The sequence below is a fragment of the Sander lucioperca genome, chromosome 7 (genome assembly GCF_008315115.2).
Source record: "Sander lucioperca isolate FBNREF2018 chromosome 7, SLUC_FBN_1.2, whole genome shotgun sequence".
NCBI lineage: Eukaryota > Metazoa > Chordata > Actinopteri > Perciformes > Percidae > Sander > Sander lucioperca.
In genome coordinates, this window is record NC_050179.1 from 15080535 (window position 1) to 15096056 (window position 15522).

Sequence of the window (15522 nt, forward strand, 5' to 3'; positions counted from 1 at the left end):
GAAAACAAATGCCAGTGTCAAAGTTAAGATTCAGGCCCACACATGCATGCAGACAAACATTTACACAGAGTATAGAATTAGTTAGAATAATACAAAAGTACATTAACATAACAAAAATATGTTATGTTCTTCTTGTCCCTGTGATAGAGCAATGAATTAGCACCAGGCTTAGAATGGTTTCATATACACAGTTTGGTTTTGCAAAACCAGTTAACATTTAAATGATGCAAATGAATTGAATACATAACTAAACATTAACTTGGCGTGGAGTGTGGGTGTTGTAAGGTGCATAAAAGAACAACAGGGAAACTGAGGTAATGCTTGTCATGCTGTTCCCATTGCTGTCCTGCAGGGGGTGATATGTCCAGAGCCGCTCCAGCAGACATGGAGTGATCTACAATAAAAAAAAATTTAAAGGCATAAAACAATAAGCCAATGGTATCTGTCATGCTTGGTCCTTAAGATGAAGACATTCTATTGAAATAAATTTCATGTATTTTTAGGAAGTCAGGTTTTCAAACAACTACTTCTTTTAGAGTTGTTATTCTACGTATCCACAGTATGTTTAAATCTGTTCAGTTGCTAAGTGGTGAAGTGAGAGACAGTGCTGATGTGTTTGGATATGAGACCAACATTATATTGTTCTTTCAAAGTAAACAAAAACCCTGTTAGTGCTTATTAACAGTAGTGAGAACAACAATTCATATTTTCTATGCATCACAATCAAAATCATGTCTGAAGCTTTAGCTGGTGCCAGGTAATTAGGACCTTCATATAGTGTTTACAGGTGAAGGTATAGGCCTAAGCATTATATAATTGGCTTGGCTATGATGTGTGAATGACTGTCCTAATGTATTTATGACAGTTAATCAGGCTTAGTGGAGCTGGGTCAATGCAGTGTGTGTGCAGCAGGGTGGGTCAGCATAGAGGAGCACATGTGTGTTCTCCTGCCTTCAGCCCCCCTTTTTCTTCACTTTCCTGCACTCTTAAACTCTGGAAATACATTAAATGGGATTCACAGCTTCACTGCCCAACATAACCAAAAAGGTAAGTTTCAAATTTGATTGTGCTATATTATACAGCATATATTCATTGTATTCTGGATACTTTACTATTTTTTATATCATTTCCTGTGGTTTTATTTCTGCTAAATCAACTTCAATATTAAGAATCTTGCACAACATGCTAAATTACTGCAAAAAGTAACAGCACACAACTACAAAAATGGTCAGTTTAACAAACCGTGTCTCTGTTAAAAGCTCACATAATGTACATTGTGGCAAGAACATTTCCAGTTGGCCCAGCTGGAGTAGTCCTTCACATCTAGACTATAGTGTGGTAGCTCAGGCTGATATTAGGGGTTTCCCCCGGTGCAGGACGATGCCGACTTTAATACCAGTACCACAGCCGGCCTACTCCCAGGCCAGGGAGAACCTGATGAAGGCTATCCCACCCAAGCTCCTCTGTCTGCTGGCCTGTGGAGGAATTGACTGTCGCTATGAAGGACCAGAGTGTTGGAAATTAAATCAACAGGTCATTCGAGGCCTTTTCTCCTCCTGGTGAGACTATGTGACTGCAGTCTCACAGATGTTGCTGTGTTTAAAAAACAATAAGTGGCAATTTGCTAATTATGAACTTACTATTGCAGGGTGACAGATGACATAATTGCCATGGCACGACCATCCAATCATCTAATTGAGAAGTACAACATCATAGAACAATTTCGAAGGTAATCACTGTTGATTATTATTCCTGCAATGTGTGACATTATTATTGTACAACCCCCTGCGCACATACAGGTAATTAAAGGTGCAGTAGGTAAGACTTATACAACTAACTTTCTGTCATATTTGCTGAAACTGACCCTATGTTCGAGTAGAACTACATGAAGCAGGTAATTTAAAAAAAATCAGGCTCCTCTAGCACCACCTACAGCCTGTAGTGCGATTTACAAAAATCCACAGCTCCCTGTTCAGATGCACCAATCACAGCCAGGGGGGGTGTCTAACTGCGTGTCAATTACTGCTCATGCACACGCATTCATTCTCCCTTGTGGGGGGAGGGGCTTAGGAGACCATTTTGGGCTTCAGCGGAAAGGGGAGAGGGACTGACAAGTTGTCGATGTTCAAATTTTTTGGCTAAGTCCTGGATCTTCGCAATCCTACCTACAGCACCTTTAATTGAAAACTAAGTGGGGAAACGTATCTAGAAAACAAATATTTAGTCAGTTTAGCTACTTTTACTGGGTAAAATGAGGATAAGACATCTGACACCATTGTGTTTTAATTACAGTAATCAATTTATCCAATAGTTAGCAAAGTTTTAATTTATTATAACAAGAAATATGAGACAAAAAAACAGCACTAGTGTCAACCGTTGTCTTCATAATTTATGACTTTTATTCCCAGGTTGAACATCAGATCGATCATCAACATGCAGCTCTCTGGAGAGCATGCTCACTGTGGACCTCCCCTAGACCCTGAAAGTGGTTTCACATATTCTCCACAGATCTTCATGGACAATGACAGTGAGATCTTGATATACACAACATGGAAGACTGACTGTCCTTTTTAAATCTATACCACTCATAAAGTGGGGAGATGTAAATAAATAGAAACAGTTACTGTATGGTTAAGGGATTTTACGAGACAGTTATGGTTTGTGCCAAAGGGGCAGCAACGTCTGTAACTCTGAGTTGCATTATATACTGAGTACTGTGTTTCTACATCATAAAGTAGCTTACAAACACAATGAATCCTTAGAATGTCCATTATGTTCCTAAATGCATTCATGTGTGCACACATTTGTATATTTGCAGTTTACTTTTACAACTTTGGGATGCCAGATTTCGGTGTGTCCTCTCTTGTCGGTATAATTGATGGGGTGAAAGTTTTGGCCTTTGCAGTGAGCGAAGGAAGAGTGGCTGTGCACTGCCATGCAGGCCTGGGCAGGACAGGTATAAACATACTGCATCTACTGTTACACTGTGTGTAAGCTTGTGCACATGTAATGCTCTCATGTATATTCAGTGTGTTTGCTTGTGTGTTTGTCTGCTTCACAGGTGTCCTGATAGCCTGTTATTTGATTTACACCCTGCGCATCAGCCCGAGTGAAGCCGTCCACTATGTACGGATTAAACGGCCACGCTCGATCCAAACCCGAGCACAGCTCAGCCAGGTGTTTGACTTTGCTCGCCTGCTTGGCACACAGCTAGTCCAATACCCAGACCTCAGCCTGCGGCACGGAGACCCTTTCACACTGCAGCACTACCTAAACCGACAGGCGATACTGCTGCATGGCCAAGAGGCACGCACCCTCAGACAAACACCAAAGGTCAGGACTTTATCATTATACTTAATCTTTTTTCATGAACATTCCTGACTGCACTGTAGAACAGTTTACCACCTCCTCATTTGTGACCTCCTGTTAGGTGGTGTACCTCCTGTGTGTGCGTCTCTCCTGCTTAGCCCTGGGTCTCCCTGCTCCTCCAGGGATCCAGGCTGAGCTGGAGAAGAGGTCAGCACTGAGGACCCTGAACAGGACTGTGAGGGAGACCCTGGTGGCCAAACAGTACTTGCCCTTACTGAGGGAGGGTCACAAGGGGCCGTGGGTGAGCTCAGGGTCGGTGTCCTCCTGGGACGAGCCACTGGGATTCTTGGAGAGAAAGAGAGAGGTGCTGCTGGACAAACGCAGCTACAGCGACTCTGACCTCAGCAAGATCGCAGTACATCAGGTCCAATTTGACATTAATCGTCCGCAATTACTCTATGTTTTTGAACATTTTCTGTAAAATCCAACTGGTCATTGAGGCTTTTCTCACATGTTTGCATTCTGTCCTGCAGGATCTGGACTTCAGTCCATACTGTACCCCAGCACTTGGAAATGAGAGACAGTGGTGTGTGAAGGATCTGATACAACCTGATCTGAGACCAAGTAGTCCGATCCTTGCCACCGTATCACCAGGCCACCAGACTACCAAAAAGGAATCTCATACACTTAACATCCCAATATCTAGCATGACAACAAGCAACAACTATGCTAAGAAATCTAAGTGCACAGCGAAAAAGGCACTTGCCAAATACAGCTCCAACATTGAGGTAACTGTGATTCTTACTGTGAAAACAATAAAGCTAATAAAGAAAGCTTGGATGTGAATGCTTTAAAACAGCGTATATGTCTTGTCTTTTTAAAGTTGTGCAGAAATCCACATAATCCAGGCCCAACCTCAGTCGCCCGTGCTGTTGCTAATGCAATGGCAGATTTTGGTCCTCCAGGAGAAACCATCCTTCAAAGATCGGCTCTGCTGCAGGTAAGAAACACTGGTGCACGTCTAGTTTTGCGTCAGAACATAAAACTTTGATTTTGAGCTCTAAAGCCACTGAAATAATACTGTCACTCACCTTTTCATCAGGAGGAACTGAACAGTAGTGACTGTGGCTGGGCTCTGCTGGTCACCGAGTCAGATCCTCAGGTTCTCAGTTGTCTGTTGTGGACCTGGCTGGACAAGTTAAAGGTCAGTGGCGTCTAACAAGAGGACATAATTCCAGTATTCTCAACTTACCCTAAGGTGCTGTGAAGTAAAAAAAAAAAAAAAAGAAAATACATCTTGACGTTTTGAATTTCAGTTTTCACTTTCCATTCTGTTGTAAACATCTCTGTTTCTTCCAACCTCATCCAGGAGCCTGTTCTGGGTGCAGAGGATGTAGACAGGTTGAGCTGTGGCGTAAACAACAGGAAGCCTCTCAACGTGCTCAAGAAGGTAAAGAAAAAGATGTATGATACATTCTCTTTGATTCTTGAGTATTCTTCTTAAGAAACATTTAGAAAATGAATAAAACCTTTAAAAGACGATTTAAAAAAAGTTATTTTCAATATGACATTATTACAGCCACAGAGACACACTATCTATTGTCTACTGAGCTGTGTGAGCATGGTGACCAGCCTGTGTCCACACAGAGAGGATGCAATGCTGCAACAACTGATGAAGGCACTTACAAGGGTAAGACAAATGTGGAATTATAGTATGCTAAGGTGTGTGTGTGTGTGTGTGTGTGTGTGTGTGTGTGTGAGGGTAAGGGTAAATGAGGGTGTATTGTTGAGGTTAATAATAAGCCTTTTTTTTATCAACAGCGTCCACAGGAGGAAATGAGAAGCCTTGCAACTTTAATGAAGGTCCTGAAGTTGAGTTTGAGAGAAACCTTCCACAACTAAATCTAACTCCCAAGGGCCTGAGGCACCAATGCTACACTTTGAAGAGCAGAGTCCATATTGGAACAATTTCTAACAGAGCATTTTTTATTTTAAAAGAATGTGGTATTTTATCCTCTGCACCTGATAGTGGGTAAAACCATGTCTTATAGGCCCTTCTTACAGAAGACATTTTGACATGTCACAGTAGGAAACACAGGTGTACATAATACATAAAATATATTATGACCATTTAGCTGCTTTAGATCCTGGTACTGTCACACTTCTGGGATACTTGAAGAGAACAGAGTATAAATATTATTAGTAACACCTTTGTGCTTCTGTGCTTTCCCTACTATGACCGGTTAAGATGTCTGCTGTGAAAAAGGAAGATTAGGAAGGTTCCTAAATCTTTTTGTAGCCCTGAGAGTTGGCTTCTGGAGTCCCCCGATCTTACTGATACTGATACTGATACTGACATCTTCCCTTTTACAAAATATAAACCAAAAGTACACAATGGGTGTTAAATCAACACCAACTGTCTCTACATTTCCCTTAGATATTTAATTTAGATATTAGCTAAACTGAGTTTTCTCTATGGCGCTAAAATGTTGTGTTTGTGTAGTTTTTGTTCATACTTTCACACTTGACAACCACTCACTCACGGCAGTAAAAAGGGAACACAGGAAGTCCTATAGATTTTTGTGTTTACATCCCTATCCTTTTCAAGCATATGTTGCCCTTAATGAGCAACTGGTAAAAAGTCAGTCTTGTGTGGTTACAGTGGATAAGGAAGAGTGATCCATTAGACCCCAACCACATCATATTTGAACATGAATACTTACAAACTGAAAATAAATCAAAAATAAGCAATGACTAAAAAACAAAAACAAAAACAAATAAAAAAAGTCAGGTGGGTGCACCAATAGGAGAGGGAGGGACCCTAGAAGGGAAAGTCCTGCATACTGTGCTGAAACAGTGGTTAAAGCTAAAGTAGATTTCAATTATGACACTGATACAATGTTTTCTTATACTGTTACTGTTTACTGTTACTTTAAACAGTATGTAAGCTACTGTACCCTTAGTACTAGGCTAGCAGACTAAATCCAAACAGTGTGTTCTGTGGCCTGTTTCAGCCTTATATGATAATAATAAATAAATCATTTACACCATCTGCATACTTTGTTTTCTGTAATAACATATTGGAAATTCCTTTACTTGACCTGCACTGTTCCCACTCACATTCATACTTAAACATGCCTGTCAAACAGTGGTCTCCATGGCAACGTTGTCATAGTGAAGTTGACAAGCATTAGCTAAACAATCTGTGTCTGGGTTCAATGCACATGCTGAGTTCTGGGGCTCTGACACTCACAGCAGGATCAGCATATTTATGAGGTAAAATTATTTATCCTTTTATTTTAAGTCAGAAACTGATCTTAACGGAAATAAGTCACTGATTTCATAAGTTGTATGCACTTGGTAGACATCTTGTTTTGTTACAGGCTACTCTCGGTGTATGATGTGTTCACTGGTTTTGGTGTAACGTTAGCATTGGTTAAACTTTGCCCACAAATGACCAATGTATTCCAGCATATAACCTAGTAGTTTGCCAACAAATATATTTAAATAAATAAGTGACAGTGAACTAGCTACTGCTGTGTAATGTTAGCTAGCTGTTAGTCACATAAAGTGCTACCAGTAGGTTAAACTGGCTAGTAAAATGATTCATGATTAATGCTGCTTTATTTAACTTGTTAACATAGCAAGTCTTTTATACATGTGTTAGTGTAGAAACCAATCAACCATAGAAACAGAGAGACATTAATATTACTGAATTTAATTTATACTTAAGATGTTTATATGTTTTTCTCATAATGGTTTAATGTGGTTATGTTTTATACCCTGAATATTTCAGTCAGTTAACTATATATTTTAATAGTAAAAGTGAACTAAAACTAAACTAAAATCTGTTAGACAATGGAATTCAAAAACAATCACACAAACCAGACTGAGGAGTGTATTCCTATTTTTGTGACATATTGGTTTGAGTACTGTATGTCTATGAAGCACATTGGTGATTTCCACCACCAACATTTTTTCCACATCAAGCTCAAATAAACACAAGCTGCTGTTATTCAAAAACTACTGATTGGATTGGCTGGCAATACTGCTGTCCCTGGTGACATCACACTGAGGAGCAGTTTAGAATGTTGCAGAATGTTTAAATGGTGCACTTCCATCACTGCCTTCAGCACCTAAATAACATTTCTAACAGCAAAATCTTTCCCATAATACCTGCCCTCTTTAAGAGCTTGTTGCAAAAAGTCTTAAGACATACTTACCAGGTATAGAATTGACTCTAAAGAACTTCAAGCAACAGACCTGTTAAAGCTAAATTTCAATTTAAAGGATATGTGTGTCAAGACACCCTTATCAGGGAAAGCATTTTTTTTAATGTTCTTTCCCCTTCCAAGTGCACTGGTGAGTGTAAGGGGCAACAAGAAGTGCTCTCTGTTCCTTCATAACTTAAAAGCTACTTTATCAATATACTTTTGGCCACAATCTATTTCTCTCACAGGGTGATGTCAAAAGCTGAAGCTTGGGTTGGGACCTGGAGGCCTCACAAGCCAAGAGGGCCCATTGCTGCCCTCTATGGTAGTCCAGGGCCCAAGTATGCACTGCCTGGACTCACAGGTATAGCCAAAATGGCCATTAAGCCTTTTTTCCACAACCAACACCATTATTATCATTATTATAACTGACTGACATTATCTGTCCTTGTTTTCTTCCATAAAGGTATTACTAAACATGACCCTACTAAATACAAAGCACCAATGTTCAGCTTTGGGGCACGTCATACTCACGAGTCTGAGAGCTCCCCTGGACCAAGCTACCTAATCCCCTCCAACATCACCAGAGTGGGCCGAGACGGCGCTCCTGCATTTTCCCTCTACAGCCGTCCACGGGAGCCACAATTGTTCCAGGCCCCTGGACCAGGTCAGCAAACCCCTTACACATCAAAACAGATTTTGTCAAAACACTACGCCGCTTTTGACGTGATGCACACTATGGTCATTTGAGTTTACTTGTCAGCAGTGTCTTTCTATAACTTTCTTTGGTGTTCCAGGTAAATACTCACCAGAGCATTCCGGGAAGTCCGTCTTCCAGTCTGCTCCTGCTTATTCTCTGTCTGGGAGGACCAAAGACCTCAGCATTATCAATACACCAGGTAACGTATTGTGTTTGGTGTCAACTTTTTTTGAACTGTGGGTTACAAAGTTTCACGACACATAGAATATAAACCTGTTGCTCATACTGCAGGTCCAGCCTCCTACTCTCTCCCCCCAGTGCTGGGGCACAACACTGTGGCCACATCTGCAGCTCCCACCTTCTCATTCTGTGGCCGCAGCAAAAATGGAAGCTTCCATGAGGACCTGAAGAAGGTACATGTGAATGTCATAAACAAAATATTTCCTTTAAAAAAACAACAACCTAGAAATCCTGTGATTTACTTTTGTCCTCTACACTGTTGTTTCCCCTCCAGACTCCTGGCCCTGCTGCCTACAAAGTTGTGGATCCTTGTACTTACAGCCAAAAATCTCCCCGGTTCAGCATGACAGGCCGCAACTTCCCACCTGGTGAAACCACAAAGAAGCCAGGGCCTGGTGCACACTATCCTGAGCAGGTAAGAAACCCCAAAAGCCCTACTAAAGTCCCAAATATTTAGCATTGTTTTCCTTTATTGACATTTTCTCTCTCTCTAGGTGACCTTCACAAGAGCAAAAGCGCCAAGCTTCTCATTTGGACTGCGTCACTCGGAATACATCTCACCCCTCATTGTAGATGTGGTTGAATAATGTCACATATGCTCGCTTGTTTTAACTGGGAATTCACACAGCATAAAGCACAAAGAGCACAATAAAGCACAAAAAGCAAACTGCTCAGGATTATTGAGATCAGATTTTATTGCCACAGTTATAGGCCATATTGTATTAGCACTTGGCACTTTGTCACGGTTATTATGACCACTATCAGTATTTGAAGTAAATTATACTGAATTTAAAAATAGGTTTCATTAGTGGCATGTCTGCCATTTGTATCAATGCAACAAGATTAAAAAAAAGTATTTTATTATTTTATTATACAATTTTATTTTTCAAGGTGTTAGTTGTTGGTTTAGTATTTTGATTGGTTAAGTAACATTTTCAGTCAGTACTTTCTGCAGTATCAATTATAATTGGACATGCCGTGACAGCAAAAGCACATGTGTTAATAATAACATAAAAGATGGCTCTATTCCGTTTAGGTGCCCCATGTCAGGGAGCCAGTCTGCACAGTACAGCAAGGCTCTGGTACATTCAATGGAATAAAGCAAGTATTAATGCTATTAGATACACCTGTTTGTCAAGAGAGGTCTATTGAGCTGGCAAATAAAACGGCAATGAAACAGCGACCATGAAACTATTTTATCAAAAAAGTTGATTTTAAAATCAAGTTGTATTACTAAATCTCACTAAAACGTTTGGGGCACTGAACAAAACAAGTTTCCCAGTGTACACACCCAATTTCTGAAAACACTTTGACATTCAAATATTTATTATGTTCATTAATGTCAACAAAATCCTAATTACAACCATTGCAGTTATTTTATTATAGATATAGTAATTGGGATAAATAACACATGGAAAGAATGCTTCTCTATTCCTCTGTCTCTATTTTACTGTAGCTTGATGTGACATTAGAAGAAGTCTAAAGTCTTCGATGGGCTTCTCTGAGGGTAACAGGTGGTAGAGATAGGCAGGGTCGCTTTTTAATCTGGCTTCAGAATTGAATTGCTTTCTTTTTTATAGGTTACTTAGTTAACAATTTGGGCCTGCAGACTGCAATCCCGTTATTACTCACTACCATTTAAGGCAAATGGATAGAAAACAGTTTCACTGTAAATAATTTGAGGTAGGCCTATTCCTAATTTGAATTTTAACAAACTTAAATGGATTATTTTTGAGATCCTGCGCAGCACAGCAAACATGTTTTTTTTTAAGATTATTTTTGGGCTTTTCCACCTTTAATCGATAGGACAGCTAGGTGAGAAAGGGGGAAGACGTGTAGGAAATCGTCACCGGTCAGACTCGAACCCTGGACCTTCGCGTCGAGGCATAAGCCTCTCAGTATATGTAAGCCTGCTCTAGCCACTGACCAACCCGGCCCCAGCAAACATGTTTGTGCATGAAAATTGGCCTTGATGGGCTATTTATGTTGCTTATTCACCATAATGATATGGTTAAATACTTAGTCAAATTTTGGTCAAATGTTTCAAAAATATTTGTACAGTTACAGTTTTATTCGTAAAAAGACGGGAGAATTATATTACATCCATCCATGAGGAGGAGCATTCTTGACAGGCACCTGTAAGGACAGCACAGCTAGAACCATGACAAACTGTGGTCCTTCAGGCGTCCCCGTTGCATAGAAACGAAAACCGTCTACAATCTACAAACTTTTGATCTGATAACCTAGCTAGCTAGCTAGATGAGTGTAGAGAATCAACAGACCTTTCTTTGTGATAGACAACCATAACATACACAAGACAGCCAGCGACATTTGGATAAGTACCAAACAAATGCTATCAATTCTAACGTTACTTCAACGGCGCTAGCAGACGTTAGCAGTCGTTGCCTCTCCTTCAGGGTGCATTGTGAAGGTAGCTAACGGTAACGATACGGGACTCTTAAGAGACTTTAAAAGGACAAATGTAATATGTACTATTCTCAGCTTCAGCTAGCATCAGTTGTGTCGATGTGTGGACCGACGTACTAGTGAAATGAGCGATATCAAGCGGAACCACACGATGTTAACCTCAGCTAACGTTAACCTATGGAAAGCTAGCTAACACACATTCCCGTCCATACCCTTCGAATGCTAGCTAGCTCCTGCATGAGCTTAGCTAAGTCATTTATTCAGGTATTTATCAATTCAGCTAGGAAAGCGTCGACTAATACAATAACCCAAGTCAAAGCGATAAAAAGTTCAAAGAGATAGTGAAATGGCTGGCGACGTTGGCAGCATCCCTGAACTGGACCAAAAGAAGTACGATTCAGACGAGCAGGTGAAGATCATCTGTCTGGGAGACAGCGCAGTTGGTAAATCTAAGTGAGTATTAGCTGCTGTAACAATTAAGCTTAGGCTCCTTGTAATGAAGCTAGCTGTTTTGTGTTTAATAATAATAATGGCTTACGTGCAGTTTAGTGTCACAAATGATGAGGGTCTGATTTGAGACAGGTTAGGGTTAACGTTAGGGGTAGGGTAGCACAGGTGGTTTGGCAGGTTCATAATTAATTAAGGACATTGTATGTGGAATTTGGGACACTAAAGTGCACGTATACCAATAATAATTTTATTTTATTTTATTTTTTATTTTTAATATTTTTTTGGGGGAGAATTTATTTTCAATTCCAAAGGGCTTTAGTGGCATTAGAGTTTCAGTAACAATGTTGCCAAAGCATCAAAATAAAATGTGTCCAAATATTCGGACAGTACATACAATATGCAATAATATAACAGTAATATGAACATTAACACAACATTAAAATTGATTTATATTAATTATATAAAAGTATATTTTATGTGCATATGTGTCAATGTTTATACAGTTAGTCTTGTGTGTGCATGCGTGCCTGTGTGCAGCAAAATATCAGAATCAGAATACTTTATTTTATTATTATTTTATATGCTGTGTCTCCTTCTGCCAGGAGTATTTTTTAATGTTGAGAGGTCATTCAGCTCTTTGAAATCAGAGATTACAGAGTTGAACTTGTTAATATAAATGTTCCTTGTTTTATTGAATGTTTTGCATTGCAGAAGAAAGTATTATATTCTGAAGAATATAATAAATATATATTCTCTGTCTCTCTCTCATAGGCTGATGGAGAGGTTTCTCATGGACGAATAGTATCCTTTTGCAGCTTTAGAAATTTAAAATAAAACATCAGTCAGTGTAAGTCATATTATACTTTCCTGCAATAGCTATTACAGCCATTGTGTACACATGGACATGCTGTTGAAGGTCAAGCTGGCATGCCTCCAACAAAGCAGACCAATTGTCCTGAGAGGTTATGATTCTTAACTCTTTCTGCAGTCGTCCCCAACAGTTGTCCACCTATGCTTTGACTCTCTACAAACACACAGCCACTGTAGGAAACAAGACAGTAGCGATAGGTATTTATTGTGCAATTGCTTTTGTTCTTAACCACAGGAAATACATTTACCCAGTTGCAAATCATCTGTACAGCTTAAATCAGCAGGGATGGTTTTTGTTTTTGATTCACAGATTTCTGGGACACCGCTGGTCAGGAGAGATTTCAGAGCATGCATCCCTCATACTACCACAAAGCACATGCATGCATCATGGTAATACACACTCTTGGTTTCAAGACGGGTGCCTTTCCGTAATCATCTAGCTTGCCCTTTCTCACTCCCCACCAGGGCCCAGCAGAGAGGTAGAATAACAAGTGTTTATAAAACGTTTTCATAAAAAGTAAGTAATACATTATTTCAGATTGATAACTTAAACAACAGTTTACATAAAATGATCCAAAATATTGCTTTATGTATCATTTGGTCCTCATCTGTGCATTGTGGAGAGGAAATTATAAAATATCAAATTGCATTCTGGTTAATATGTTATATAAGCCATGTTTTGGGATTTAGGATGCACATGGCGATTCTTTCACAGAGAAGTCAAAAAGGACTTGTTAGATGACTGCTGGAATGCACCAGTTAGACTAGGGAGTTGCCACGCTGTCACTGTCAGCAAATACTGCTGCACCCCTTTAAAAAAACCTTTCTTCTTTTTCTTAGGTTTTTGATGTTCAAAGGAAGATCACGTATAAGAATCTGGCCAGCTGGTATAAGGAGCTGAGAGAGTATAGACCAGAGATACCCTGTTGTGTGGTAGCCAACAAAATTGATGGTGAGTCTGGCTCGGACACTGCACATAACAATGAGCTCTTACAATTGGATTAAATGTTAATTTTACATTATATTAAAGTTATGTGTTTTTTTTTTTTTTTTTATTTAATTTTTTTTAGAGATTGAACACATTGTATATTTGCTCTACCCTTGTGATTAATTGTCTAACAAAAGTGACTAGAATTATAGACATGAACATGTTTGTTTTTGTACTTGCAGCTGATTTGAAGGTGACACAGAGAAGCTTTAGCTTTGGAAAGAAGCAAGGACTGCCATTTTACTTCGTATCAGCGGCTGATGGGACTAATGTTGTTAAGGTCTGAACTTGTGCTTATTCTCCACCGTGTTAATGTCAGTGATCCCCAAGTTTATTTGTTCATGCATTTCAAACTCATAGCTAGTTTTACAGTTAAATGTATGTGCGGTTAAAACAAGATTAAAAGTGCTCCTTTTTATAAACCAAAGTATCAAATTAATTAATTGTATAATTCAGTATAATCTCATGAATTGCCCAGACCACTTGAACAGCCCTGTGTGTGATAGTTCTGACTCTAACTGCCACAACAGATGTTCAGAGAGATGATCAAGAGAGCACTGGACTACAAGCAAAACCCCAGCGACTTCATGGATGAAGTGATGCAAGAATTAGAGGTACACCTATCTGAATTTCCAAAAGACGACCATAACTAAAGGATGTTTACTGCAAGAATAAAAAAAATAGAACATGTGCTCTGAAGAAACCCCATAATTGGTTTATCATCTGCCATTATTGTTTTGTTTAATAGGAATTTCTCAGATGCTTTCTAAAACCTATTCATGATCTCCAGCACAATTTACTTTAGTTCATGTGGAAATGCATGTACTAATTTAGTCTTCTGTCCTTGTTGCTGAAATAAGCTGTCAAAGTGTTTTTGACTGAAAACATGTTTGTATTGATGTCCTTTGTTGCACTTCTTTTATAGAACTTTGACCTGGAGAAGAAGGAAAATAATTCAGATGAGGATGGATTGAAAGCACAAAGTCCTGAGTTGGTCTGAAAGATGTTTACAGATCCTCCAAACCCTCTTGTCATCTCATGGATAGGTTATCCTCTACTGGGGTTGATGCTCAACACGCACATTGTTTGTCCTTACCTTTATACCATTGGTTTGTAAGTCTACCACTGGAGGTTGGCAGACAGTCTTTTAGTCAGGTTTGAAGTCACTGCCCTCCATCCGTCCAGTGACATTGGTAGTGAAATAAACATGATTGAATAATTAGGATTTGTGTTGTTTACCAAGTTCATTTAGCTGCTGTTTTAGCCTTGCTACCATACTTATCAACAATATATACTATAATAATAGTAGAACATCCTACAATGAGACTGAGTGTGTTTTATTTTGTAATAAGAATGTGAAGCATTGGAAACTAACTCACACAGAGCAAAGAGAACATGTGATTATGAACTGTATTTGCTGCTGTTCTCGATGTTTTTGTGTAGTAAATTATGTGCAGTGCCAGCATCTGTTGGCTGCTTTTGTTGCATTCATTTTATGATGTAAAGTGTTTTCAGCACCCTTTCTAAATGAAAACTTAATGTACCATGTAACCAAATAGTTATCATGTGTCTCTTTCTGACTTGCTGTGATCCAGCAGTAGGCACAAGAGCACTAAGTAGTCAACCGTCAACTTCAGTGTATTATTAGTCATACGTGAGTAGACCTCAGCTGTATTGAACTCTTGTGAAGGTCCCTGGCTTGTGAAATGCTCAGCCAGCTGTGTGCTTCGTGATGGATTCGAGGTGGCTGTGTGTACACTCATTCGTTCATATTAGCAGGAATGTTGCCATGAAGAACATTAAACCAGTTTTCTGGCAGAAGGTGATGCTCAATTTAACACACCATTCAATTATTTCTATACGATAATAATGTTGTACATGGAAATAATGTGTGTGTGTGTGTGTGTATATATATATATATATATATTTTGTATTTATATTTGACTGTTTTGTGTGGCCTTTACTCAAAAATAAATCGCACTGGAATATAATTGTACTACTGAGACACTGAATTAGCAGGAACAAGACTTTGATGCAGTGCATGTTTTAATTATAAATTTATTACATAATATAACAAACATAGATCTCTGTGGTGGAGATATCCTGGGCAACATCTCAGATCTTGCCTCAACCTTCACTATCTCCCTTACTCTGTGTTTGCATGAGGAATACTAGGTAGCTTCTGGTTAAAGTTTTTATTTTGACTCAGGCTTTCATGTATTAAAAGGGAGGGGGATTTCTAATGCTATAAGCGTAAAATCTGTAGATGATTTGCCTGGTCATTGGATGCTGAGAAGGGGAAGTTCACCTGTGAGACAAGGCTGAGG

General features: G+C 39.3%; 3 protein-coding genes across 4 annotated transcripts; all 3 read left to right on the forward strand.

Moving 5' to 3' along the window:
* The first annotated feature begins 879 nt into the window (after window positions 1–879).
* Window positions 880–5737, forward strand: zgc:77752 (uncharacterized protein LOC393862 homolog). The gene is made up of 13 exons (XM_031293414.2): window positions 880–1047; window positions 1377–1559; window positions 1649–1729; window positions 2409–2527; window positions 2819–2956; window positions 3062–3333; window positions 3431–3733; window positions 3843–4097; window positions 4193–4309; window positions 4412–4513; window positions 4679–4759; window positions 4889–4999; window positions 5131–5737. The coding sequence occupies exons 2-13, from the start codon at window positions 1381–1383 to the stop codon at window positions 5209–5211; spliced, it is 1839 nt and encodes a 612-aa protein (XP_031149274.1). The 5' UTR covers window positions 880–1047; window positions 1377–1380; the 3' UTR covers window positions 5212–5737.
* A 697-nt stretch (window positions 5738–6434) lies between these two features.
* odf3b (outer dense fiber of sperm tails 3B) lies at window positions 6435–9138 on the forward strand. Of its 2 annotated transcripts, none has more exons than XM_031293417.2 (7): window positions 6435–6585; window positions 7769–7884; window positions 7987–8187; window positions 8318–8419; window positions 8512–8633; window positions 8735–8875; window positions 8955–9138. In XM_031293417.2, the coding sequence occupies exons 1-7, from the start codon at window positions 6581–6583 to the stop codon at window positions 9045–9047; spliced, it is 780 nt and encodes a 259-aa protein (XP_031149277.1). In that variant the 5' UTR covers window positions 6435–6580; the 3' UTR covers window positions 9048–9138. The 2 variants fall into 2 exon arrangements, with proteins under 2 accessions (XP_031149277.1, XP_035859112.1); XM_036003219.1 differs by lacking the exon at window positions 6435–6585 and adding an exon at window positions 6617–6636.
* A 1485-nt stretch (window positions 9139–10623) lies between these two features.
* rabl2 (RAB, member of RAS oncogene family-like 2) lies at window positions 10624–15028 on the forward strand. The gene is made up of 8 exons (XM_031293418.2): window positions 10624–11340; window positions 12109–12138; window positions 12326–12405; window positions 12518–12597; window positions 13048–13159; window positions 13378–13475; window positions 13726–13809; window positions 14121–15028. Exons 1-8 carry the CDS (start codon window positions 11234–11236, stop codon window positions 14193–14195), a joined length of 666 nt encoding a protein of 221 aa, XP_031149278.1. The 5' UTR covers window positions 10624–11233; the 3' UTR covers window positions 14196–15028.
* The last annotated feature ends 494 nt before the right edge of the window (window positions 15029–15522 follow it).

Bases quoted from the DNA above. Each gene is read 5' to 3' on its own strand.
- zgc:77752 (XM_031293414.2), top strand. From the start codon at position 1,381: ATGCCGACTTTAATACCAGTACCACAGCCGGCCTACTCCCAGGCCAGG. The intron at 3,334-3,430 runs GTCAGGACTTTA...ACCTCCTGTTAG, and splicing joins CCCTCAGACAAACACCAAAG to GTGGTGTACCTCCTGTGTGT. The intron at 4,514-4,678 runs GTCAGTGGCGTC...AACCTCATCCAG, and splicing joins CCTGGCTGGACAAGTTAAAG to GAGCCTGTTCTGGGTGCAGA.
- odf3b (XM_031293417.2), top strand. The intron at 8,420-8,511 runs GTAACGTATTGT...CTCATACTGCAG, and splicing joins CAGCATTATCAATACACCAG to GTCCAGCCTCCTACTCTCTC. The intron at 8,876-8,954 runs GTAAGAAACCCC...CTCTCTCTCTAG, and splicing joins GTGCACACTATCCTGAGCAG to GTGACCTTCACAAGAGCAAA.
- rabl2 (XM_031293418.2), top strand. From the start codon at position 11,234: ATGGCTGGCGACGTTGGCAGCATCCCTGAACTGGACCAAAAGAAGTAC. The intron at 12,139-12,325 runs GTATCCTTTTGC...CTCTTTCTGCAG, and splicing joins AGGTTTCTCATGGACGAATA to TCGTCCCCAACAGTTGTCCA. The intron at 13,476-13,725 runs GTCTGAACTTGT...CTGCCACAACAG, and splicing joins ATGGGACTAATGTTGTTAAG to ATGTTCAGAGAGATGATCAA.